The sequence below is a fragment of the Dendrobates tinctorius genome, unplaced genomic scaffold (genome assembly GCF_039654945.1).
Source record: "Dendrobates tinctorius isolate UK_male_01 unplaced genomic scaffold, ASM3965494v1 ptg000060l, whole genome shotgun sequence".
NCBI lineage: Eukaryota > Metazoa > Chordata > Amphibia > Anura > Dendrobatidae > Dendrobates > Dendrobates tinctorius.
Genome location: NW_027361728.1, coordinates 3184059 through 3210590, shown reverse-complemented (window position 1 = coordinate 3210590; position 26532 = coordinate 3184059). Strand labels below are relative to the sequence as shown.

General features: G+C 43.8%; 1 protein-coding gene across 3 annotated transcripts in view; it reads left to right on the top strand.

Moving 5' to 3' along the window:
• Positions 1-26532, top strand: part of LOC141092473 (probable cation-transporting ATPase 13A5) — a 544666-nt gene that overhangs the window by 318580 nt on the left and 199554 nt on the right. For all 3 annotated transcript variants that reach the window (XR_012232811.1, XM_073578638.1, XM_073578637.1), the window contains exons 11-13: positions 7700-7857; positions 9602-9790; positions 15710-15771. Coding sequence is in view for 2 of the 3 variants with exons in the window: in XM_073578638.1 (XP_073434739.1) it covers positions 7700-7857; positions 9602-9790; positions 15710-15771 (409 nt within the window). In the remaining variant the exon portion in view is untranslated. The remainder of the gene's footprint in view (positions 1-7699; positions 7858-9601; positions 9791-15709; positions 15772-26532) is intronic.

The following is a 26532-nucleotide window of genomic DNA, read 5'->3' as shown; positions in this document are numbered from 1 at the left end:
GACACACGCTGTCTCTGTCTAGTTTGTTAATACCAGAAAGAGCAACCAAGTATAATCCAAAAAATATAGAAATGTTTATTCAAAATATTTTTTTCTTTTAAAAATGTTTTTTTAATACATCACATCAAATAACAGAGGCCACTGAACCACATATAATATGACATAACTACTGGTATATAAAATACATCATGTATCAAATAATTGCACAATTCCCTTATTATTCCATGTGTGCAAAATCCGCAATAAGATAAGGTATATGTGCAAGAAAAACAGTCTACAAAATAACATGGAGGATGGAAGAAAAAATGTAAAAAATGTAAATAAAGCACAAATGTACAATGAGAGAACTCCCTTATGACATACTAAATGACTGGTGTATACTGAGAGAAAAAAAAAATGCATGTATCATAAAAGTGTTGTGATAAAACACTCCGGGATCGCCTTTGCTGGGGTCAAAGGTCAAGTGCGTTCAGCATGAAACTCAGGCGCAGAGCTGGGATTCGGGTATAACTGACACTGGGTCAGGTTTATTGACAGTGAAAGCAATGCATAAAGAAAAAAACACAAAACAAATCCTTGCCTGTCTGGCACTAACTAAACAAGGTACAACCTAACTACCAACTGGCGGGCTTCTCCCGTCCAGCCAAACCACAGTTGCAGTGGGCACTGCTTTCACTTACGTGTGTCTCTCACACAGACAGGCTCTCTGTGTTCCCAGGCTGAGACACCCACTCAACCACCTGGCATCCTTTTATATCCGCCTCCTATTATTCATTAGTAACCAGGTGCGATACTGACCAGACTAGGCCACATAGGAAAGGTATCTGGGCGAAATATACCTGCCCTCAGCCACTATTCCCACATGATTCTCACATATCCCCCCCCTCTGCTCAGACCACTCCGGTCGAGCAATGACACCCGCCAAACAGTGCACTCGGGACAGGGCATCTGCATTCCCCATCTGTACCCCTGGGCGGTGCTCCACCGTAAAAGTGTAGACCTGCAGGGCAAGGAACCACCGGGTCACCCAGCTATTCCGTTCCTTGTTCAAGTGCATCCACTTGAGAGGGGCATGGTCAGTGATCAGCCTGAACTTTCGGCCCACCAGGTAATATTTGAGGGCCTCTAGACCCCACTTATTGGCTAGGCACTCTTTTTCTACGACTGCATACTTTTGCTCATGTTTGTTCAGCTTCCTGCTGAGATAGAGGACTGGGTGTTCCACTCCGTCCCTCACTTGTGACAGTACGGCCCCGATACCGGTATCAGAGGCATCCGTTTGTACCACAAACTCGCTGCAGAAATCCGGAGTCACCAGTACTGGTTGAGAGCAAAGTGCCCGTTTTAGGCTATGGAAGGCTTCTTCAGCCGCTAAACTCCATTTAATCATGACGGAGTCTTTCCCTTTTGTAAGATCCGTCAGGGGGGTAGCAATGGCTGCTAAATTGGGTATGAACCGGCGATAATAGCCGGCGATCCCAAGAAAGGCTTGTACCTGCTTCTTGTTGACAGGTTGCGGCCAGTCCTGAACCGCCTGAATCTTATCGAGCTGGGGTTTAACAATACCCCTCCCAATTACATACCCCAAATACCGGGCTTCTTCTAGCCCGATGTGACATTTCTTGGGTTTCGCGGTTAGACCTGCCTCCCACAGGTCGTCAATCACAGCTTGTACTTTCTGGAGATGAGTCTCCCAGTCCAAGCTGTAAATGACAATGTCATCCAAATAGGCTGAAGCGTACCGCCTATGTGGCTTCAGGACTCGATCCATCAGTCTCTGGAAGGTCGCCGGTGCCCCGTGCAGTCCAAACGGCATATACACATACTGAAATAAACCTTCCGGCGTAGCAAATGCCGTCTTTTTTCTGGCAGCCTCAGCCAGAGGGATCTGCCAATACCCCTTTGTTAGATCTAGGGTCGTAATATACCGGGCTTTTCCTAACCAATCTATTAACTCGTCAACCCGGGGCATAGGGTAGGCATCAAATTTTGAGACCGCATTCAGTTTCCTGAAGTCATTGCAGAACCGGATGGTGCCGTCCGGTTTAGGAATTAGCACAATCGGGCTGGACCAAGCACTGTGCGATTCCTCAATGACTCCTAACTCTAACATTGCCTTCACTTCTCAAGAAACGGCTTCACGGCGCGCTTCCGGGATTCGGTAGGGTTTTACGTGGACTGTCACATCAGGATCCGTTACGATGTCATGTTTCATTAGCGTAGTCTGCCCGGGTTTTTCTGAGAAAAATTTTTGGTTGTGAAGTAGAAACTGCCTGACCTCAGTCTTTTGCCGCTCCGAGAGAGTCTCTGCAACCCGTACCTCCGGTACGGTATGCGAGCAGACGGGACGGGCCAGCTCCGCTGACAAGGCAGACCGATCTTTCCAGGGTTTTATCAGATTTACATGATAAATCTGTTCCGGTTTCCGTTTACCTGTCTGGTATACTTTGTAGTTTACTTCACTAACTCTTTCCTTAATCTCAAAGGGGCCCTGCCACTTTGCCAGGAACTTACTGTCCACCGTGGGGACCAGGATCAACACCCTATCTCCGGGTGCAAACGTACGGATCTTGGCGCCCCTATCATAGCTTCTTTTTTGGGCTCCTTGAGCCTGCATCATGTGTTCTTTGACGATAGGCATAACAGCTGCAATACGGCCCTGCATCTGTGTGACGTGATCTATCACCATTTTAAACGGAGTGACCTGACCCTCCCAGGTTTCTTTTGCAACGTCTAACAGTCCGCGAGGACGTCGGGCGTACAATAACTCGAAAGGCGAGAATCCCGTGAAAGACTGGGGTACTTCCCTGATGACAAAAAGCAAATATGGAAGTAAATAGTCCCAGTTCTTTCCATCCTTGTCTATCACCTTTCTCAGCATCTGCTTCAGAGTTTTATTAAACCGTTCAACCAACCCGTCTGTTTGAGGGTGATACACGGATGTACGTAACGGTTCGATTTGTAACAATTGGCAGACCTCCTTCATTACCCTGGACATAAAGGGGCTCCCCTGGTCGGTGAGTATCTGTTTTGGTATACCGACCCGACTAAACACATGCACCAGTTCCTTGGCAATCGTCTTGGTGACCGTGTTACGCAAAGGGATGGCCTCCGGGTAATGTGTGGCATAATCCAAGATGACTAGGATATGCTGGTGTCCACGTGCTGACCGTGGAAGGGGCCCAACTAAATCCATCCCAATCCTCTCAATTGGGACTTCAATAATAGGTAGGGGTACCAAAGGGCTACAGAACCGGGGCTTAGGTGCAGAGGCTTGGCAGTCAGGACAAGACTCACAATATACACAAATATCGTGATGCATGCCTGGCCAAACAAAACAGTGTAATATCCTTTCGGTGGTTTTCTGGACTCCCAGGTGACCTCCCATCACATGTCCGTGGGCCAGGTCCAGCACCTGCCGCCGGTAGGGTTTTGGCACGACTAACAGTCGCACCGTGTCTTCCCCCTTTTTCTCTATCTGATAGACTAAATCATTCTCCAGAACCATGTAAGGATATGCCAGCCTAGAGCCAGGTTCTACGGGTACCCCATTTATCACTTTTACATTTGTCCCAGCCTGAGAAAGGGTAGGATCCTTTATTTGCTCGCTTTGGAAGTCATCTTTCTGAACTTCCAAATCCGGCAAACGGGGAGGTGGATGGCTGTCAGCCTCCTCCTCTTGCCTGGTCCCCTCCGTATCACCCGCCATGACTGAAAACGGGAACTGCAGGTCATTTCCAGCAGACTCTTCCTCCGAGTCTTCCGGGGAGACCTCTTCCAGGGGTTTGGGACCCACACGCGCCCTGGGAGAAGAATCATGTACACAATTACCCTGGGGTATCAACTGATTCTCCCACAATTGCCAGAAGTGGGGAAAATCCCGGCCCAGGATAACATCATGCAATAACGCTGGGACGAGTCCCACTTTATGTTGCACAGACCCATAGGAAGTAGTAATGCATATGACCGTGGTGAGGTACAAACAGGTGTCTCCATGCACACATGTTACAGAAAATTTGTCTGATGGTCCAGTCGGGGCTGACACCAGACTGGCCTTCACCAGAGTCACCACACTTCCTGAATCTAACAATGCCACCACATTTTTCCCATCAACAGTTAAATCACATAAGTGTTTTTCCACCTCCTTTTGACCAGCATTCACATTCACTACCCGTGCAACCATAGACATGCGGTTTTTAGAGTCTGTGACGTCGCACTGCATGGGTTCAGTAGTGAGCGGACAGTTCGCAGCAATGTGTCCCATTCTTGGCAGCGGAAACACCTAACGGGCCCCTTGCTTAGACCATAGTTCGTTACTCTCGGCCTCGCAGTGCGGGCAGTCCCGTTTTCCTCCCCCACTGTCTTATGGATTTTTCCTTCTCCCCTACTCCCTGGAACAGTCTTACCGGTTCCACGTGGAGATGATGAAGAATGAGGTGGGGTAGCGTCGTCTCGGAGTCCTTCCGCCATGGAGAAACGCTCAACCAGATCCACCAGTTGATCTGCCGTCGTAGGATTTCCATGGCTTACCCACTTCCTCAGGGCTGGCGGTAGGGCTCTCAGGTATTTGTCCATGACAACTCTCTGGATTATCTCTGGCGCTGTCAACACCTCGGGTTGTAGCCACTTCTTCGTCACGTGGATCAGGTCGAACATCTGTGACCGCGGTGGTTTATCCGGCTGATAAGTCCATTGATGCACTCTCTGTGCATAGACAGCGGTCGTCACTCCCAGCCGGGCCAAGATCTCAGCTTTCAGTTTGTCAAAGTCCTGCGCAGCTTAAGGCTCTAAGTCATAATAAGCCTTTTGGGCCTCACCAGAAAGAAACGGGGCAATCAGGCTGGCCCATCGTGCCTTCGGCCATTTTTCTCGCACCGCCGTCCATTCAAACGTGGTCAGGTATGCCTCGATGTCATCTTCGGTCGTCATCTTCTGCCAGTACCGACTCACGTGAATCACTCTCGACTCGGCTTCCAGGTTAACCTCAGGTAAGCTTGCCAGATGCTGTGACACCTGCTGGAGAAGCGAACGATCGGTAGCTGTCATGTCCACCAACTCCTTCAGCTGGGCCATCATCACCAGATTAGCTTCTTGCTGGACGGCGGTGGACTGTACCAGCGCTTTCACCACGTCCTCCATGTTCATGCTTCCAACGTGATGCCCACGTTCTCCACCACAATGTGATAAAACACTCCGGGATCGCCTTTGCTGGGGTCAAAGGTCACGTGCGTTCAGCATGAAACTCAGGCGCAGAGCTGGGATTCGGGTATAACTGACACTGGGTCAGGTTTATTAACAGTGAAAGCAATGCATAAAGAAAAAAAACACAAAACAAATCCTTGCCTGTCCGGCACTAACTAAACAAGGTACAACCTAACTACCAACTGGCGGGCTTCTCCCGTCCAACCAAACCACAGTTGCAGTGGGCACTGCTTTCACTCACGTGTGTCTCTCACACAGACAGGCTCTCTGTGTTCCCAGGCTGAGACACTCACACAACCACCTGGCATCCTTTTATATCCGCCTCCCATTATTCATTAGTAACCAGGTGCGATACTGACCAGACTAGGCCACATAGGAAAGGTATCTGGGCGAGATATACCTGCCCTCATCCACTATTCCCACATGATTCTCACAGTGTATAATTTCAATATGTATGCAAAACAAAACCCCTTGCCAAATGTGTCCAATTAATAACGGGTGCTTAAATATAAATAGGACAAATTTCAATGCATGTGCAAAAAAGTGTATTGCCTAGATAAATATGCAAAAAATTAAGTAAATGTGCCCAGAAAAATAATGTGCCCTACACGGTGAACCAGGCATTATGGGCCATAATTAATCTCATGTATAAAGACATTTGTGAACTAAAACTTACATCAGACCAGTGGCTACCAAATTCACCCCAACGCACGTTTCATGTCTCACTTCATCAGGAGGTGTGTCTCTGTCTAGTTTGGACCGTGATCAAACAGCAGATATACAAAACTGTTTGAAAAACGGACACAACTCTAATGTGTAGGTCTGGAAAAACGGACAAACTCCTCGACTTTTTGTTCCAGAGTCACACCCAGATAGCTTCTATTTGTCCGTGATACCAGCCGGTACACGGTAGTGTGTGAGGAGCGTACACCGCTAGATGGTGTCTGTATGGAAAATTGTCAAACTTCGTGTATTTGTATATGGACTGACACACGCTTTCTCTGTCTAGTTTTGACTGTAATCAAACAGCAGATATACGAAACTGTTTGAAAAATGGACACAACTCTAAGGTGTAGGTCTGGAAAAATGGACAAACTCCTCGGCTTTTTCTTCCAGAGTCACACCCAGTTAGCTTCTATTTGTCCTTGATACCAGCCGGTACACGGTTGTGTGTGAGGAGCATACACCGCTAGACGTTGTGTGAAAAAATGAACGCTCAGTAACTCACCAGGACAAAATAATAAAATTTGTAGTGCTTTGAAAAAAGCAATTTGAACAGCAGTGTGCACACAGCAATGCAGCTAGCAGGTAGCCTTAAAGGCAGCCTAATCACCACCAGCGCTGCTGCACACAACAAAAATCTTTCCCTTTCACTGCACACTAACTGTACAGTGAAAAGCGCTATCAGCAGAAGCAGTTTTTTTTTTTCTTCTTCCCTGCCTAACGCTCTCCCTGTTCAGAATCAGCAGCAGCACCTCTCCTTATTGTAAGATCGGCAGAAGTAAGATGGCGGGCGGCATTCACAGCCTTTTATACCCCCTGTGACGCCACACAAAGCCAGCCAATCACTTCAATGGCCTTCTCTAAGATGGTGCTGGCCGCTGCACATGTCATCGCGTTGCCCACAGTGTGCATCCTCCATCATTGGCTGAGAAAAGACACTGAAAGCATCATTTGAAACGCGACTTAGGTGCGCTGATCAGCGACCTCATGGCCGACCTCACGATAGGGTCAGCTTTCGATCGGCGAATCCCGACTTTGGCGAAAGTCGGCGATTTTTGAATCTGACCGATCTGTTTCGCTCAAGTCTACTTTTTACAAATCTGAAGTTGCAAGGGATAAGTGGAACACATAATATCTGCATTTTGTTGAATTTATATTTTTGTATAATAGGAGTAAATTATTTGCTCATCTCGGGTTATTACTGGTTACCATCCATTTACCCCTAACAAGATAGGCTGAAATCAATTTTACATTAACATTAAGACTGTGTTTGCATTAATGAGTTTAAAATGGTTCAGTACAGTCATAGGAGATCGTCAAGTGTTTTAGAGCACAGCTTTTCTAGGAAATTAGAACAGGATTAGTAGGATTATGAGTCACAAACAGATTCACTGTAAATCTGATTGTTTTAAAAATTCTATGAAGATGGTGAATTCAAATTTCAAAAGATCTGCTCATCTCTAAAAAGGGAATACATGTACTGAAATCTTTTTTCTTTGTAACTTAAATTTAGAAAACATGGTAATTTAAGCAAAACAATAAAATATCATTTACTTTAATTTAAAATAGTGCATTTGATTTTGTGTGTGTCCTGTGCTTTCTTGTCATGATTTGATGTTTCATCAATTTTAATTTTCTCTTACAAAAATCTATTCAGCTATTTAGCACAAGATTTGAACTTACTTTTGATACTTTATTAAGTACATTTATAAAAGAAAAGGTTAATTGGACTTTGATACGTAAATATTTTTTATAATATTTTTGTATTGTTTAGGATTCAATACTGCAAAAGGAGATCTAGTAAGAGCCATTCTATATAACAAACCAATGAGTGTTAAACTACATAGAGAGGCCATGAGATTTCTAATGGTGCTTGTGGCTTTTGCTATATTAGGAGTTTTTTACACTGCAGCTGTGCACAAGAAGAATGGGGTAAGTTAATATGTATCATAAAAAGAGTATGACAGTATTATAGTCCTTCTTATTGGTGCTGTTTAAATTTGTTTATGTTTATATGGTTTTGAAGTTGGTTAGCCATTCTTACACACTTGTGAGTGTGCATGAACAAAAGATGAAGACACCATCATAAACAGAATAACAGTATAAAGGACAAAAGCTAGAACACCATTATATGATATGGCTTCTTTGTTTATCAAAGTGCAAAGCTATCGATACTCCCAAAGCAGGGATCATTTTTGCACCGAACTTATATACCATGGCTAATTCTCTGAGCACTACCACTGCATAAGGCCTCTTTCACACATCCGTCTGTCACCATCAGTCAAAATCCGCCGTTTTGCAAAAAAACCGGATCCGCCATTTTTCTTGGCGGATCCGTTTTTTTTTCCCATTGAGTTGCATTACCAGCGGATCTTGACGGATGGTCATCCGTCGGATCCGTTTTTATATGGATCTGCCAAAATTTTGGCGTCCGCCGACTTGCCCGGACGGACAAGGAAACGTTTTTTGGCCAGTCGGATCCGCATTTTACAGTGCGCATGCCCGGAGGAATTGACTCAGCCAGAAATTTAACCCTAAACTCAGTTCTGGTGGCTGAGAAAATTCTCTCTCTCTCTCTCTCTCTCTCTCTCTCTCTCTCTCCCCTTTTCCAGGCACGGTTTCCTTTAAATTTCTACCTTGTCCGGATCCGTCAAAATAACAGTCCGGTGACACCCGTTTCTTTCTATCCGCCAACGGATCCGTTTTCTGCCATTTTAGTGGATTTCGACTGAGCTATAAAACGGATGTGTGAAACAGGCCTAAGCAACACCAATGCCTGCATCTGGCTCCGAAAACTGATAATTTTTAGGCCGTTTATGCAATAGAAGTATCTTACAAAGTCTGAAACTGAAGGTGTGGTTAAATAAGCTGCCAGTTACCAGCGCTTACCATCCATTTTCCTCTAGCCAGTTAGGTTGATGTCTTTGTGATATTGAAAAGTTTGTTTGAATTACACAGAACAAAACAATATTCGTAGACTCCAAGAAGAATTCAGAGTGTTTTTGTTATACACATAATCAAGGCATTTTATTAAATAAAATTAATTACATAATTCACCGCAAATCAAATTTTTTAGGAAAATTAGGTGAAGTGTAGTTCTGCTCATTTCTGCTCACCATCACTAAAGCATAGTCAAGTGGTATATTCTGTTCATGAAGATGTACAATATTAGGGTATTGCTACATTCAACAGATTATTTAATTGGCCAGCACAGGGATTTAGGCAATACCAATATTGATGAATGAGACATTTGCTGAAATCTCTTCCAGATATTAAAATGTAATTAAAAGGGTTGTCCAGCACCTCTCAGTTGTACACCAGGTGCTGAGAGCCACGGCTCATGCTGAGCCCAGTATGCATACCTGTCATAAACTTGTCTTAAAATAGGAGAATAGAAATGAACAATACCTGCCAGGTGTGCACATTACCTGTTAAGGATGTGAATATTTCCATATCAGCAGCGTCTTTCAATATCTGATATAGATGTTGTAGGTGTTGCATAACTGTATTAAGGTGTCATCTGCACCTATCTTCTTTTTAATTTATTTCTATGCAATGTTTGCGACCAAATCATTTTTAGAAACATTTCTATAATTTCATTGGGATTTTTTGTGTAACAATGTATCAAAATACATCAAATGATGTAACAAAAAAAATATTTGTATTGCTTTCCTAGGCCAGTGTTCAGGACATTGTGCGAATGTCATTTTTGATGCTAACTGTTGCAGTTAATGCAGCCCTTCCTGCATCAATTACAATTTGTCTCCTGTGCGGTCAAACAAGGCTGAAAAAACAGGACATCTTCTGCATTAGTCCTCAACGGATCAATTTAGCTGGGCAGTTGAATCTTGTGTGTTTTGATAAGGTAATTTCCATTTGGTTTATCTATTTTTGTGGCTCCTTGATTACAGTTGTACTATGTATCTATGCAATACTGAGCACAATTATGATATCACAAAGGATACAAAATAAGCAATACAATGTATAGCTAGGGATTGCGTAGCCGGCTGACTTTGCCAAACTCTCCACAGAGAAGGCAGAAATTATTTATTATATACTCAGTGATTATGTGATCGCTAACACACCAGCTATAGTTACAGGGGAAATCAGCAATAAAAATATTGTAGTAATGTGTTCAAATACCAAACAAAGATCTTTTGACGTTATTTGTGGCAGTGTGTCTAATCAGATCACAAACAACAATAAGAAAATAAATAAACGAAATAAAACTAATAAAAAACACAACTAATCCAAATCACTGTGTATGACATTGCCTCCATTGAAAAAATATGTCAAATACATAAAAATGATTTCTTTATAATATGCAATACAATGTAACACATTTTTCAGCAGTCTTTTGAAGTAATCAAAAAATAAAAAATGTGTTACTTGGACATGTACAGCCACTGTCCAATCCTCTTCTTACTGCCATAGTGCACTGCATATTAGTCCAAATGATCGCAAATAGGTTTGGGGCTTGGAAAACCCTTATTATGAGCCTCATATGAGATACATGCTGCCTGAATTCTGAATGAGACAGTCTGCTTTATTGCAGCCTTGTATGTGTTAATCTGATACACTGTGATGTTTTAGCGAAAACATACTTTCAAAAGCTACAGTATGTGTCTCGGATGACTAGTCCAAAGCCTTTTCCTAAGGTTTTGTCTTTGCCCTGCTCCCCTACACTGACAATTCTTTCCCCAGAGGTGTATCAAGATTTTCCAGTACATGGGGCAAGAATTTGTTTGCCCTCCCCCAAGCAGTTTGAGTAGTTGTTATGTGACCAATCATTCAAATGTAATTTGCTGTTTCGCTGCAGCTCTGCAGATCAATGCAAACTCCACAAGATGGCAGGAGAGTGGTGGGAAGACTGAAATACTGCACAGAGTAGACCAGCAGCACTGCAGTGAGGCTGCCACCAGCTGGCAGTAGAATAGTCAAACAAGCTGGGTCGTTACCAGAGAGTAGCGCAGTACCAAGTGGAATACCAAACACAGAGTCAGAGGAATGCCAAAAGGGTCAGTCCCAGTCAGAAACAGAAATACCTGAAGCAAGAGACAAGAGCAGGTCAGAGCAAAAGCAAAGTCGGGTACCAGGGAATCCAAAGACGGAGACGGAAAGACAGACAGGGATGGAAAACACAGAAACAGCAAAGTCAGCTAAGCGCAGCAGGACAAACCAGGGGTTCTCCAGAGTCAGCTACACAAGCCCTAGGCAAGAAAATATAACTGAGACTGCCTGCAGGAAGCAGAGCAGAGAAATAGCTGACCTGACACCAGAACGAGGCAGAGAAAAGTTGACCCCTGCATGACCAGACCAGGAAAAAAATCTGGTCTGGATCATGACATTTGCACACTTATATTCACATGCTACTAACTCTTCTTCCTAATTATTTCAATGGTCAGTGAAAAACTGAGAGAAGTAGGGAAAAAAACTTAATTGCCACATGATCGTAAGTATGAAAATCACATATGATTAAAGTGGTCTTGTGATAGCTGCTGGATCTAGCAAGCAGAGTGGAATCTTGGCAGTAAGTACATTACATGCTGTTAGAATTGGCATGTGCTTCTTTTTAAAATTAAAGGTCTCATTCAGGTTTGAGATAAAAGTCTGCAGTCATTCTTGGTGACTGCAGTTTTCTGAATTCTCACAGCGCATGCACTGCACACTTTTAAAATTCTCCATTGTCAGTGGAAGTGGAAGAGTGGATGGTCATTAGTTATATGAGCTCAAGTATGCGATTTGTATACGCCTCTCTCAATTCATTTTCATTGAGCAAGGCCACGCGTGTATTCTTAGCATGTGACCGCAAATCTGCATAGTACATACTTGTCATTTCATGATTTCGCCCTCTCACCACCAGTACCAAAGAATCTTAACAGCGTGCACAGCAAGCTGTAAGAATTCAGAAATCTGCAGTCACGTAGCATGAGTGTTGACTCATCACAAACATGGAAAACCCCTTTAATGCTCCTAACACAAGTAAAAATAAGTAAACATAAGTAAAAATATACTCTTAACTTGTCAGATCGCACAGCACTTTATTAACATAGCCATGTAACACTTATAAGTTATGTATTGTTACATGTGTACAGAATCAGAACCAATAACGCACAATAACTGATCACCAAAACCACCATCAGTACATAAATACACCACTAGAACCCTCATAACTATAGAAACACAGCATCACAACCCTCATTAGTACAGAAATACATCACCAGAACCAACATCAGTACAGAAATTCATAATCAGAAGCACCAGCAGTGCAGGAATGCATCCGTATAACACAGATCAGTTCAGAAACAATTCATCACAACATCATCAGTACAGAAAAACATCACATGAAATGCCATCATTGCAGGAATACATCACTAGGACCACCAACAATACATGAATTCATCTCTAAAGTCTTTATCAGTATATGCTACATCAATTGTAATGTCAGGTCAGACCCATGTACATTTGTAGCAAATGAAACTACAACTTCCAGTACGTACTTAGCAATGGTAAGGAGATACTGAAAGTTGTTGCTATCAGTCCTAAGCAGACTGTGGACCATACAGGAACCACAGTACTAATGAGAATTAGTCAGTATCATAGAATCATAGAATCGTAGAGTTGGAAGGGACCTCCTGGGCCATCTGGTCCAACCCCCTGCTCAAAGCAGGATTCGCTAAATCATCCCAGTCAGATGTCTGTCCAGCCTCTGTTTGAAGACTTCCATTGAAGGAGAACTCACCACCTCTCGTGGCAGCCTGTTCCACTCATTGATCACTCTAACTGTCAAAAAGTTTTTTCTAATATCTAATCTGTGTCTCCTCCCATTCAGTTTCATCCCATTGCTTCTAGTCTTTCCTTGTGCAAATGAGAATAAAGTTGATCCTTCTACAATGTGACAGCCCTTTAGATATTTGTAGACAGCTATTAAGTCTCCTCTCAGTCTTCTCTTTTGCAAACTAAACATTCCCAAATCCTGCAACCTTTCCTCATAAGACAGGATTTGCAGACCGGTCACCATTCTGGTCGCTCTTTTCTGAACCTGCTCCAGTTTGTTGATGTCTTTTTTAAAATGTGGTGCCCAAAACTGGACACAATATTCCAGATGAGGTCTGACCAAAGAGGAGTAGAGGGAAATAATGACTTCACGTGATCTAGACTGTATGCTTCTGTTAATACATCCTAGAATTGCATTTGCCTTTTTTGCTGCTGCATCACACTGTTGACTCATATTCAGTCTGTGATCTATTAGTATACCCAAGTCTTTTTCACATGTGCTGTCACTTAGCCCTATTCCTCCCATTCTGTATATGCTTTTTTCATTTTTATTGCCCAGATGTAGTACTTTGCATTTCTCCCTGTTAAAAACCATTCTGTTAGTTGCTGCCCACTTCTCCAGTTTATTCATATCTTTTTGAATCCTCTCTCTCTCTTCTCTAGTATTAGCTATCCCTCCTAGCTTTGTGTCATCAGCAAATTTAATCAGTTTACCCTCAATTCCTTCATCTAAATCGTTGATAAAGATGTTGAACAATACAGGGCCCAGGACAGAGCCCTGTGGTACCCCACTTGAGACATTCTTCCAACTGGATGTGCAGCCATTTACGACCACTCTTTTGGTGCGATCACTAAGCCAGTTATGAATCCACCTAACAGTTGCCTTGTCCATTCCATACTTAGTCATTTTTTCAATAAGGATTGTATGAGAGACTTTGTAAAATGCTTTGCTGAAGTCAAGATATACTATATCTACAGCATTTCCTTGATCCACCCCATCAGTGATTCCGTCATAGAAGGAAATTAAGTTAGTCTGACATGACTTATTAGTTACAAACCCATGCTGACTCTGTTTAATCACTTCATTCTTATCCAGGTACTGACATACATGTTGTTTAATAATTTGTTCAAAGATATTTCCTGGTATAGAAGTCAGACTCACTGACCTATAGTTGCCTGGGTCCACCTTCTTCCCCTTTTTGAAGATAGGAACAACATTTGCTCTTCTCCAGTCTTCTGGCACTTCTCCTGTTCTCCAAGAATTTTCAAAGATTATGGAGAGTGGTTCAAAAATTTCTTCTGCTATCTCCTTCAGTACTCTGGGGTGTAATTCATCTGGACCTGGAGACTTGAATTCATTTAGGTTAGCTAAGTGTTTCCTCACTATCTTTCTGTTTATAGATATCCTGGATTCTTCTATTCCCTTAATAGGACAGTGAAGAACAGTTGATGTTACATTTCCTTTCTGAGAGAAAACAGATGCAAAATAGGAATTTAAAAGTTCAGCAACAGCAAAGTTCAGCAACAAACATTTACATCCAGGTACTTAATAGATGATGTTGTCTCTGATTGGAGTCATTATCTTTCATTTCTTCTTCTTGTCCAGTCCCCAGGATGACTTTCCATAGCCAAGCTCATCTCTGCAGACTTCCATCTTCTCCAGTCTTGTGTATCACATCCCTCATTAGTCTATTACATTCCCATATTGTTTTTGCATTCACCCCCCTTACTCCCCATATTGACCATACCCCACCCCTTTGCTACAAATACTTTATCACCCATCCCCCATGCTGCTTACTGTGTCCGGATACATTCCCCAACGCTCCCCATACTGTGTCCTTACCAATTCCATCCCTCCTTCCCCATACTTTCCTCAAATTTCCACACTCACTTCCCATTCTGTGTCCATGCCCATCCTCAATAGCTCCCCATACTCTATCCGCACCCATTCCCCTCACTCCCCATACTGTGTCCTCAAATTTCCCCTTTCATTTCCCATGCTGTATATGCACCCATTATGCCCCCTTGCTCCCCATTCTGCATCCGCACCCATCCCAACCCTTTGGTCCCCATACTATGTCCGCACCTATCCAAGATCAGGATGGGATGAGATCCGCAGGACTTGTCATTCAAGACTAGTCATTTGAAATACATAGTCCTTTGCTGACTTTTTCAAAGTATGTTCTCTTTGAACTACCACAGTGTTTCAGAAAAAAAAATACACAATTGCAATAAATTAGCTTGTCTAATTCATGTTGCACAAACTAGAGACAGCATGGATCCCATATCTGTTTTTTTAGTGATCTAAGAGGTATATATTTTCTAGGTGAAAACATGTTTGATTTAGGAGGTAGAGCAGCAAAGTTATTTTATTGTCCATAATAGTTATGGTAAAGATAGTTGAGATCCAGCACCAGAACTATTAAAATTCAACACTTTATTGGATCAACATAAAGCAACAATAAAACACGCCATAGGGGGACATGAAACACCTGATGCATTTCGGACAGTGATGTCCTTTGTCATAGATATTTCTGTGACTAAGGACATCACTGTCTGAAACGAGTCAGGTGTTTGATGTCCCCCCATGGTGTGTTTTATTGTTTTGTAATGTTTATCCAATAAACTATTGAATTTTAATAGTTCCTGTCCTGAATCTCAACTATTTTTACAGTGTTTGCTTACTCGGGGATGCCTCCTCTTGAACTCATGCATTGGACAATTTCTGAATCTGTGGACATTTTGCTAGATTTGGTGATCTGATGATGTTTTTTTCCCTTTAGATTGCTATAGATATAGTGATAGTAGACCTATGGTAGACTTTGGCGATTTTACCATAGGATCTTATGGTGATCTGACAATAGCTCTGTAGAATCTATAGTTTTAGATGCTGTGTCTGAAGTAAGGATGCAAAATTATGCCTGTATTACTTGACTGAAAGTGGCCTTGGAGTCGAGATATTTACAGCATTTGCATAAAATGTTTTAATTAATTAATTTCTATATAGACTGGCACTTTGACTGAAGACATCTTGGATTTGTATGGTGCTCTTTCTTGTGAGAAAAGTTGGTAAGTTTAAGTCAGTATAACAACTGTAAAGTGTATGCCTGCCAGGAGTGAAAATAGCACAATGTCAACATTCAATAGCATAGCTAGTATTTCTAAATCAATAAATTATGCTCTCCTTCTTTAAAGAGAAAATGTCAGCAGGAATGTGCACAGTAACCTATAAACATTGTCAGATAGCGCTGTTATACTGATTAAAATGATACCTTGGTTGATAAAATCCACCTTGTGGTTGTTGTTGAATTTTTATTTTAACCCCTTAGTGACATCCAATTTGCAGCTTAATGACCAGGCCAATTTTTACAATTCTGACCACTGTCAATTTATGAGACTATAACTCTGGAATGCGTTAAAGGATCCCGCTGATTTTGAGATTGTTTCTTTCATGACATATTGTACTTCATGATAATGGTTAAATTTATTTGATATGACTTGGGTTTATTTATGGAAAAAATGGAAATATGGCAAAAAATTTTCAAATTTTGACATTTTCAAACCTTAAATTTATAGCAGAGCGATATGTCACACAAATTACTTAATAAATAACATTTCCCACATGTCTACTTTACATCAGCACAATTTTGTAAACAATTTTTTTTGTTTGGAAGTTATAAGGGTTAAAAGTTGACCAGCGTTTTCTCATTTTTACAACAAAATGTACAAAAACATTTTTTAAGGGACCACATCTCATTTAAAGTAACTTTGGGGAGTGTACATGATAGAAAATACCCAAAAGTGACACCATTCTAAAAACTAGACCCTTCAAAGTGCTAAAAACCACATTCAAGAAGGTAATTTACCCTTTACGTGCTTCACAAGAACTGAAGCAACGTGGAAGAAAAAAATTAACATTTAACTTTTTTTTTTACAAAAAATTTACTTCAGAACCAATTTTTTTTTATTTTCACAAGTGCTAAAAGAGAAAATGAACCACAAAATTTGTTGTACAATTTCTCCTGAATATGCCGATACCCCATATGTGGGGGTAAACCACTGTTTGTGTGCACAGCAGAGCTCGGAATGGAAGGAGTGCTGTTTTACTTTTTCAATGTAGAATTGGCTGGAATTGGGATCGGATGCCATGTTGTGTTTGGAGAGCACTTGATGTGCCTAAACAGTGGAAACCCCCCTCAAGTGACACTATTTTGGAAGCTAGACCCCTAAGGAACTTATTTAGTTGTGTGGTGAGCACATTGAACCCCAAGTGCTTCACAGAAGCAGTAAAAATAAAAAAAATCCATATTTTTTTTCACTAAAATGATCTTTTCACCCCCAATTTTTTATTTTACCAAGGTTAGCAAGAGGAATTGGACCCCAAAAGTTGTTGTGCCATTTGTCTTGAGTATGTAAACCACTGTTTGGGCGCACAAAAGAGCTCGGACGTGAAGGAGCGCCGAGTGACTTTTTCAATGCAGAATTGACTGGAATTGAGATCAGACGCCATGTCGCATTTGTAGACCTCCTGATGTGCCTAAACAGTGGAAACCGCTAACATAGAAAAAATTCAAAAAAACTCATACCACAAGATATGGCCTTCCCAAAACCCTGTCTGATGACAAATACACATATAGCAGGCCTCCACTAATAAAGGCACGGGGCAGCACAGGTGCAAACTACTGATAAAACAACCACCCCACACCTACCAGACCATGGAGGGGTTGGCTGCCTAGTATAAAAAATGGACGTGGATAAGGCTTGCATAGGATGCCAGTCACACAGGCAAATTTTTAATTTTTTCTATGTTAGCTGTTTTGATATTAGTGTTAGGACCTGCAAATATGAGGAGCCGTGACGTGGCTTGCAGGCTTAATCTATTTTGGCCAAAATATTAACCAATACCTCATTTAATGTACTCTTTGTATGCATTAATTTTTTGCACTTATCATATCAGTTTTTGCAGGATGCAGCTGGGCCTCTTTCTGTTGGCTTGGTCTATTGGGGTGTCTGTTACTGTGTGTTACATATTATAGTGCTAGAGCAGCCTGCCTGATAATACTATGGGCATCATTAATAGGTTGCAAGCCAGACACTTTGCATCACACTTGCCTGTGTGGCTGGCTTCCTATGCAAGCCTTATCCATATGCATTTTTTCTACTAGACAACCAACCCCTCCATGGTCTTGTAGGTGTGGGGTGGTTGCTTTATCAGTAGTTTACACCTGTGCTTCCCGTTGCTTTTATTAGTGGAGGCCTGCTGCATCCTGCTATATGTGCATTTGTCATCAGACAGGGTTTTCGGAAGGCCATATCTTGTGGTATGAGCTAAACAGTGAAACCCCCCATAAGTGACACCATTTTGGAAACTAGATCCCTTAAGGAACTTATCTAGATGTGTGTTGAGCACTTTGAACCCCCAAGTGATTCACAGCAGTTTTTAACGCAAAGCCATGAAAATAAAAAAGCATTTTTTTTCCACAACAATGATGCTTTCACCCCCAAATTTTTACTTTCACAAGGATAACAGGAGAAATTGGACAACAAAAGTTGTTGTGCAATTTGTCATGAGTATGCCGATACCCCATATGGGGGGAACCACTGTTTGATGGAATGGTCTGTGGGCGTCATGTTGCGTTTGCAGAGCCCCTGATGGGCCCAAACAGTACAAACCCCCCACAAGTGACCCCATTTTTGAAACTAGAACCCCCAAGGAACTTATCTAGATATGGTGTGAGAGCTTTGAACCCCCAAGTATTTCACTAAAGTTTATAACGCAGAGCTGTGAAAATAAAAAATCATATTTTTTTCCACAAATATGATTTTTTAGTCCGCAATATTTAATTTTCACAAGGGTAGCAGGAGAAATTAGACACCAAGACTTGTTTTCCAATTTGTCCTGAGTACACTGGTACCCCATATGTGGGGGTAACCACTGTTTGGGCACACGTCGGAGCTCGAAAGCAAAGGAGTGACTTTTAGAATGCAGACTTTGATGGAATGGTCTGCTTGCATCATGTTGCATTTGGAGAGCCACTGATGTGCCTAAACAGTGGAAACCCCCCACAAATGACCCCATTTTGGAAGCTAGACCCACCAAGGAGCTTATCTAGATGTGTGGTGAGCACTTTGACCCCTCAAGTGCTTCACAGAGCCGTGAAAATAAAAAACATTTTATTTTTCCACAAAAATGATTTTTAAGCCCCCATTTTTTTATTTTCCTAAGTGTAACAGGAGAAATTAGACCTCCAAAGTTGTTGTGCAATTTGCCCAGAATATGCTGATGCCCCATATATGGGGGAAACCACTGTTTGGGCACACGGCAGAGCTCAGAAGTGAGGGAGCACCGTTTGACTTTTTGAACGCAAAATTGGCTGGAATCAATGGTGGCGACTAGAGATGAGCAACTTTGCCTCCCAGAGGGTCGAGTCGGGTTTCGGACCACCCGACATTACCAAAAGTCGAGTCGAACTAAATCGGCCGAATATCGGAAAAAGTCGGAGTTTCGACCGAAAACCCACCCGACCTGAATGCAAGTCAATGGGGAATAAAAGTCGGCAGTGAGTGGAGGACAGTAAACACACCTACAGGGCCCATTTCAATGGCAATGACATCAATTCTTATTACTTAAGCTTGTCAACCATAATTTACTTTATAATAATAGTAGCGCACTGAAAACTGGGGGTTATTTGGCTAAAGTTGTGGGGGGGTACAGCCCAGTTAGGGAGGTGGAAAAACTGGCATATGTTGAGGTGTAGGCTGGACGTTCAGCTGCTGGATATGGAGGAATTGGAGAAGTCGGAGGAAGAGGAGGACAAAGCGAGCCATTTTGCTGGCAATCTATGTGTCATCATTGAAGGTGGTACAAAATCCTTTGAAGCCCAGGCATGGTTCATTTTAATGAAGGTGAGATCACCAACATTTTTGGTCAACAGCCGGGTCCTTGTTTCTGTCAGGATTGATCCAGCAGCACTGAAGACTCTTTCTGATAGCACACTACCAGCAGGGCAAACGAGCTCCTGTAAGGCATATTGTGCCAATTCAGGCAAGGTGTCCAGTTTAGAGGCCCAGTAGTCAAAGGGGAATGAACTGTGAGGGAGAACATCGATAGGGGAGGAGAGGTAATTTTGAACCATAGTTGACAACTGCTGTCTCCTGTCTGTTTCAATCGATTCAGTATTACCAGTCGTGTGAGCGGTACTCGAGAAATCAGTCCACAACATGGTCATGAAACCCCTGTCTCCACCGCCACTTCAGCTGTGTGCACCACGAACACATCTTCCATGTTGTCCAGTACGGCTCGTGGTAGAACCTGCACCGCTGCTGTGTACTGGGAATGCCTCTAACAAACGGTTTACCAGAGTTGGTTGTTTGTTCGCCAATATTAGCTCTAGGTTCTCCTGTGGCATGATGTTCTGTAATTTGCCTTTATAGCATGGATCGAGGATGCTGGCCCACCAGTAGTCGTCATCCTTCATAATTTTGGCAATGCGGCGGTCCCTTTTTAGGATCCGCAAGAGATAATCACACATGTGGGCCATGTTCCAGGTGTCAATGATGCACTGCCAGTGGTAGGTGGAGAAGCACTTTCTGCCAAATCCACATCCCTCCAGTCATGCACAAACCCTGTACCTTACCTTGGCAATCCAACATTTTCTCTTGCCCTCTGAGAAGCATCCTCCCCAAAATAATCATCCTCTCATCCTCCTCCTCCCCTTCCTCTTCCTCCTCCAGCTCATCCAGGACAGTTCCCTGAGCAGACAATGCCTGACTGTCATCAAGGCTTCCCTACTCCTCCTCCTCCTCCACTGTAGATGCCTGATCCTTAATGTGCATCAAAGTTTGCATGAGCAGTTGCATAAGTGGGATGCTCATTCTTATGATGGCATCGTCTGCGCTTACCAGCCATGTGCATTCTTCAAAACACTGAAGGACTTTACAGAGGTCTTTCAGCTTTGACCACTGCACACCCAACAATTCAATGTCTGCCCTCAAACTGCCTGCCCGTGTATCCTCCCACAAATCTATTACAGCCTGCCTCTGTACGCACAGCCTCTCAACCATGTGCATGGTGGAGTTCCACCTTGTTGCAACGTCTATGATTAGGCGGTGCTTGGGGAGGTGGAGCAATCGCTGCAGCCTCTGCTTACGACTGGAGTCTACGGGCGAGCGACGGACGTGCGAGCACAGTCTTCGCACCTTATGGAGCAGGGTTGTTAACTCCGGATAATTATTTATGAAGCACTGCACCACCAGGTTCAAGGTGTGAGCCAGGCAAGGTATGTGTTTGAGTTTTGCCAGGGCTATGACCGCCACAAAATTACATCCGTTATTACTGGATACCTTGCCTGGTTCAAGATGTAGACTGCCCAGCCATGACTCAGTTTCTCGATGCAAGTAGTCGGTCAGTACCTCTGTGGTGTGTCTGTTGTCGCCCAAAGACATCATCTTTAAAATAGCCTGCTGACGCTTACCACTAGCTGTTCGACAGTGGGACACCTCGTGTGCAACACTGGCAGCTGCGGATGGAGTGCTTGTGCGACGGCGCTCTGTCGACGAGCATTCGCTTCTGGAGGAGGAGGCGGAGGATCGAACGCCAACAGCCATACCTTGGGTTAGCCAACACTCTCCCACCATCGCTGTCCCCTGTGGAGCCTGCATCCACCACATTCACCCAGTGCGCAGTGATGGACACGTAACGGCCCTGGCCATGCCTACTGGCCCATGCATCTTTTGTGAGGTGCACCTTTCCACTCACTGATTGATTGAATGCATGGACAATGCGGTCTTTCACATGCCGGTGGAGGGCAGGTATGGCTTTTCAAGAAAAGAAATGCCGACTGGGTAGGTCATAGCGTGGGAACAGCGTAGTCCATGAGCTCTCGGAATGCTGCGCTTTCAACCAAACGGAAGGGCATCATCTCTGATGAGATCAGTTAGGCAATGTAGGCGTTCAAAGCCAGTGTACGTGGATGAGAGGGTGAGTAATTTTTTGTCCTACTCAGAGTCTCTGCTAAGGTGAGATTGATGTCAGGAACACCGCACTGCACTTGCTCACTGAACCAGTGCGCGTGTCCTGAGTAAGACAAACTGTGCTCAGCAATACCTGTGGAGCGGGCAGGCGCAGAGAAGGTGCGTGCTTCAGACCAGCAGGACCTAAAGCACGTGACTGCTGGGGGCATGGCCTAAACCTCAGAGAGCTAGGAGCTGCAGGAAAACTCCTAGCAGGGTAACTACTGGACAAAGTTACCAAGGGGCATAGACAGGCTGGGGTCAAAGCACGAGATAGCACGACAAAGCCAGAGGATAGACAGAACGGGGAGCCAGGACATAGCCAATGAGTCATACACGGAGATAGCTGCAAAGTACAAGAAAGGCGAGCAAAGAATAGTCAGGTCACAGGCAAGGAGTCCTACACAGAGAGAGTAGTGCAGTACAGAATCAACAGGCAAACTCACAACGGGGGACAGAACCGGGTCAGAACCATATAAGCAAGCTAGAAGACCTCGAACAGGCACAGGCACACAGGGGTCAACACACTCGGCCAAAGGCAAAAGTATAACTGACGGGGATAGGAGTTTCCCATGGCAAAAGAAGCTCTCCCTGAACCAAAGAGAGGCCACAATAATTAACCCCAGGCATGCAGGTCAAAGCCTGCACTGGGCTCAAGACATTAACCCCTGACGTGCCGGTCAAAACCTGCACTGGGATCATGACACTGGACTTGAGAGCTGCATATGGTGGAACTAGCTGTGGACATGGCAGACAAGGCGGACTTCAGAGGTGCTTGGTGATGATGATTGTGGTGGTGATGGCCTAGATGCAGTCTTTTGTTGGGAAAACATTGTGATTCCCTGACTGCTTTGGCCTTGCGACGACACCTCAACATTTCTTGCTGGCGGTGTGCTTACCGGTGACCTTACAGTGGGGGAAGTGATGTAGCATTGCTGGCTACCATCAGTCAGAGCAGGTGCACGTGTGCTACCTGAGGTTTTGTAGTCCGTCCACGCTTGCAAGTGCATGGTGTTTACATGTCTAAGCATGCAACTGGTATTCAAATTTCGGAGATTTTTCCCTCGGCTAAAGGTCTTTCCGCACGTCTTACAGATAACCTTTGCCTCATCAATAGGATTTTGGTCAAAAAAGTGCCACACTGCACTACACACTGCAAAATTTTCAGGCTTTGAACGCTGTGCTAATTTGACCATCTGGCCAAGCTGTCCTGCAACTCTTGTTGTTTTTTAACACATTTTTGGACTGCTATGGGCCTGCCAGATAACTACAGCTGTGATGTCGATGCCAGCTGTAGATCCTCCTCCTCTTCTGAGCTATTGCCAGCATCACCCTCTTCCCCCAATGGATGCCAATCCAGGTCAACAACTGGGTCATCATCACCTCCTCTTCAATTTCATCTGCACCTTCCTCTGTGGCACCATGTAAGGTGGTATAGTATGCGGGAAGGGGCACCTGAGTTTCATCAGGGTCATAATCGGGCTCAGTAGACTGCGAGGGCAATGCGGTGCTCTGGGTGAATGTACCAGCAGAATCATATAGCACTGGCTGTGCATCAGTGCACTCCATGTCATATTCATCTTGGACTGGGGAATTCAGGATTTCACTTGATAACTCAGGCATGGTATGTGAAAAGAGCTCCAAGGAGTAATTTGAAGTGTGGCCTTCACTTTTGGTCGGGGTGAAGGACACAAGGAAAGGTGTTGGTCCTGACCAGGAGCCTGCACTGACGACTCCGTGCTTGCAGTTTTTGAAACTTTAGAAGAGGAGCGATATAGCTGGAGGCTGTTTCGGCAATGTAAGCCAAAACCTGTTCCTGATGCTCCAGCTTTAAAAGCGGTTTACCTACTCCCAGAAATGGGAGCCTTCCAGGCCTTCTGGAGCCAGACGATGACGCTGGCTCAACACCTCCTGCCTTAGGTGCTATTCTGCTTTTGGCATAACCAGCAGATGCACCACCACCATCAGTACAAGCTGGCCCCCCTGCCCACGTCCACAGCCTCTTCCACCATACTTCCTCATGTTTGGGAAAATGTACCAAAAATACCAGCAGGTATATGGTACTGTATGACTGTATGAGGAGCGTACAGCTGTATACGGTGTAGGGAAAAATTTAAATCTCCATATATATTTCCATAGTCACACACAGACACTCACTCAGTATGGATTTGACCATAATATAAAACAGCAGATATACGGTACTGTAATACAAACAGCAGATATACGGTGCTGTATCAGAAGCGTACAGCTGTATACAGTGTAGGGGAAAATTTAAATCTCCGTGTTTATTTCCTGAGTGACAAACAGATGCTCTCCCAGTATGGATTTCACCGTAATACAAACAGCAGATATATGGTACTGTATCAGAAGCGTACAGCTGTATAAGGTGTAGGGGAAAATTTAAATCTCCGTATTTATTTCCAAAGTTACACACAGACTCTCTCCCAGTATGGATTTGACCGTAATACAAACAGCAGATATACGGTACTGTATCAGAAGTGTACAGCTGTATACAGTGTAGGGGAAAATTTAAATCTCTGTATTTATTTCTGGAGTCACACACAGATAGTCAGCAAGTATTTGTCCATGATACCAGCCGGTACACGGTAGTGTGTGAGGAGTGTACATCTCTGTACGGTGTGGGAAAAAATGAATGGTCGGTAACTGCAGAAAAAAAGAATAAAAGTATTAGTGCTGTGTAAAAAGCTGTCTGCCAGCAGTATACTGTACACACAGCAATACAGCTATCAGGCAGCCTAATAAACAGCGCTGTTGTACACAAGAAAATCCTCCCCTGTCACTGCACCCTAACTGTACAGCACAATTGCTATCAGCACAAGCACATAAGAACTTCTATCTTCACAGCCCTAACTCTCTCCATACTGATAAACAGTAACCTCTCCTTACTGTTTACTGTTAAGATTGGCAGAAGTAAAATGGAGGTCGGCATTCAGGGCTTTTATAGACACTATGATGCCCCCCAAAGCAAGCCAATCACTGCAATGCCCTCCTCTCCGATGGTGGTGGACGTGTCACATCATCTCGTTGCCCACAGTGTACGTCCTTACTCATTGGCTGAAAAAAAGGCACCTGGCTGCAAACATATTGGGAAATCTGACTTTGGCGCTGGTTTTGCCGACCGCATGGCTGACTTCACGCTATGGTCAGGTTTCAGTCGGTGAAACTCATGCCATGGTCTGGTGCCGGTCGGCGAAACCCGACTTTGGCAAAAGTCGGCGACTTATGAATCTGGCCGACCTGTTTCACTCAACTTTAGTGGCGACATGTCGCGTTTGGAGACCCCCTGATGTGCCTAAACAGTGGAAATCCCCCCAATGCTAATTCCAACCCTAACCCTAACACATCCCTAACCTTAATCATAACTCTAACCACAAATCTAACCCCAACAGAGCCCTAATCCCATCCGTAACCATAACCCTAACTTCAAACCTAACCCGAACACACCCGTAAACCTAATCCCCACCCTAACCATAGCCATAACCCTAACCTCAACCCTAACCATAACCCTAATCACAACCCTAAGGGTATGTTTCCACACTGCGTGCTGGCAGCGCTTTGGATGCAGCAGATACCCAGCTCCGCCCAAAGCGCTGCCGGCTTTCGTACGCACGGTGATTCCAGATGTGCTCATTAAACACATCCAGAATCACAGCATCCTATCCATAGACTGGGTTATTTATCTTACGGAGACAGAGTGTCTCCGCAAGATAAATATGGAAATAAAACAGCTGTCTGTGGATGGATATCTGGCCTTGGTATTTCCCTTGTCATATCTGTAAACTCGTAAAGAGCTGGATATTGACTTAAAGGGCCTCTTAATAAGGTGGTAATGGTGGTTTCCGAAAGGAGCCACCCCTTGGCTGGGTCCTTCCCTGGAGGAAGATCTGGCTAGTCCCGTGTTTGAGACTCTTAAATGAGGCTCCACGGATTTTATTTGCATATTCGTATTTCCCAGGGAGCATTGCACCTAGGATTTCACTGATTGAGCGCCTTTGCCGGCTGCCACAGTGTTTTCTTTGACTGGTCTCCCTGAGGTCAGTGATTGTTTCGTGATCCGCAAGATAAATAGACATGCTGCAGTCTTAAAAGACACGACGCATGTCCATAATTTTGGGTGTGACACCTGCATCCCTGCATGCATAGTGGAGACGGGATTTCATAAAATCTGTAACATCTGGACGCTGCGGATTGAATGCTGCGGCTGTACGCAGCGTTCAATCTGCAGCAAATCCTTACAACATACGCTAAGTAGAAACATACCCTAACCATAAACCTAATACCAACCCTAGCCCTACTCCCAACCCTAACCCTTATACCAACCCTAACCCTAATGGAAAAATGGAAATAAATATATATTTTTTATTTTATAAATTTTCCCTAACTAAGGGGGTGATAAAGGGGGGTTTTATTTACTTTTTTATTTTGATCACTTTGATAGACCCTATCACAGTGATCAAAATGTACCTGGAATGAATGAATGAAATCTGCCGGTTGCCGGCCGGCAGATCTCGGCGGGCGCACTGAGCATGAGTCAATCATTTTCTTTACAGGAAGAAGACGCTGGGAGCTGCGGGAGATGTGGAAGGATGGGGGGGACACCGGGACTCTATTTCTCTCCCCTCTGATGTGTGATCACATCAGAGGAGTGAGAAATTAAATGCGAAATTGTGGCTCTTTTGTTGCGGTTGTCGTTATTTGGTTAATAACAGTGATCGCGACACCGGGGTAGGTAAATACTGACCCGAATCATGTTCTCTGGGGTCTTGTATACCCCAGGCAGCTGAGACCCCAGAGAAA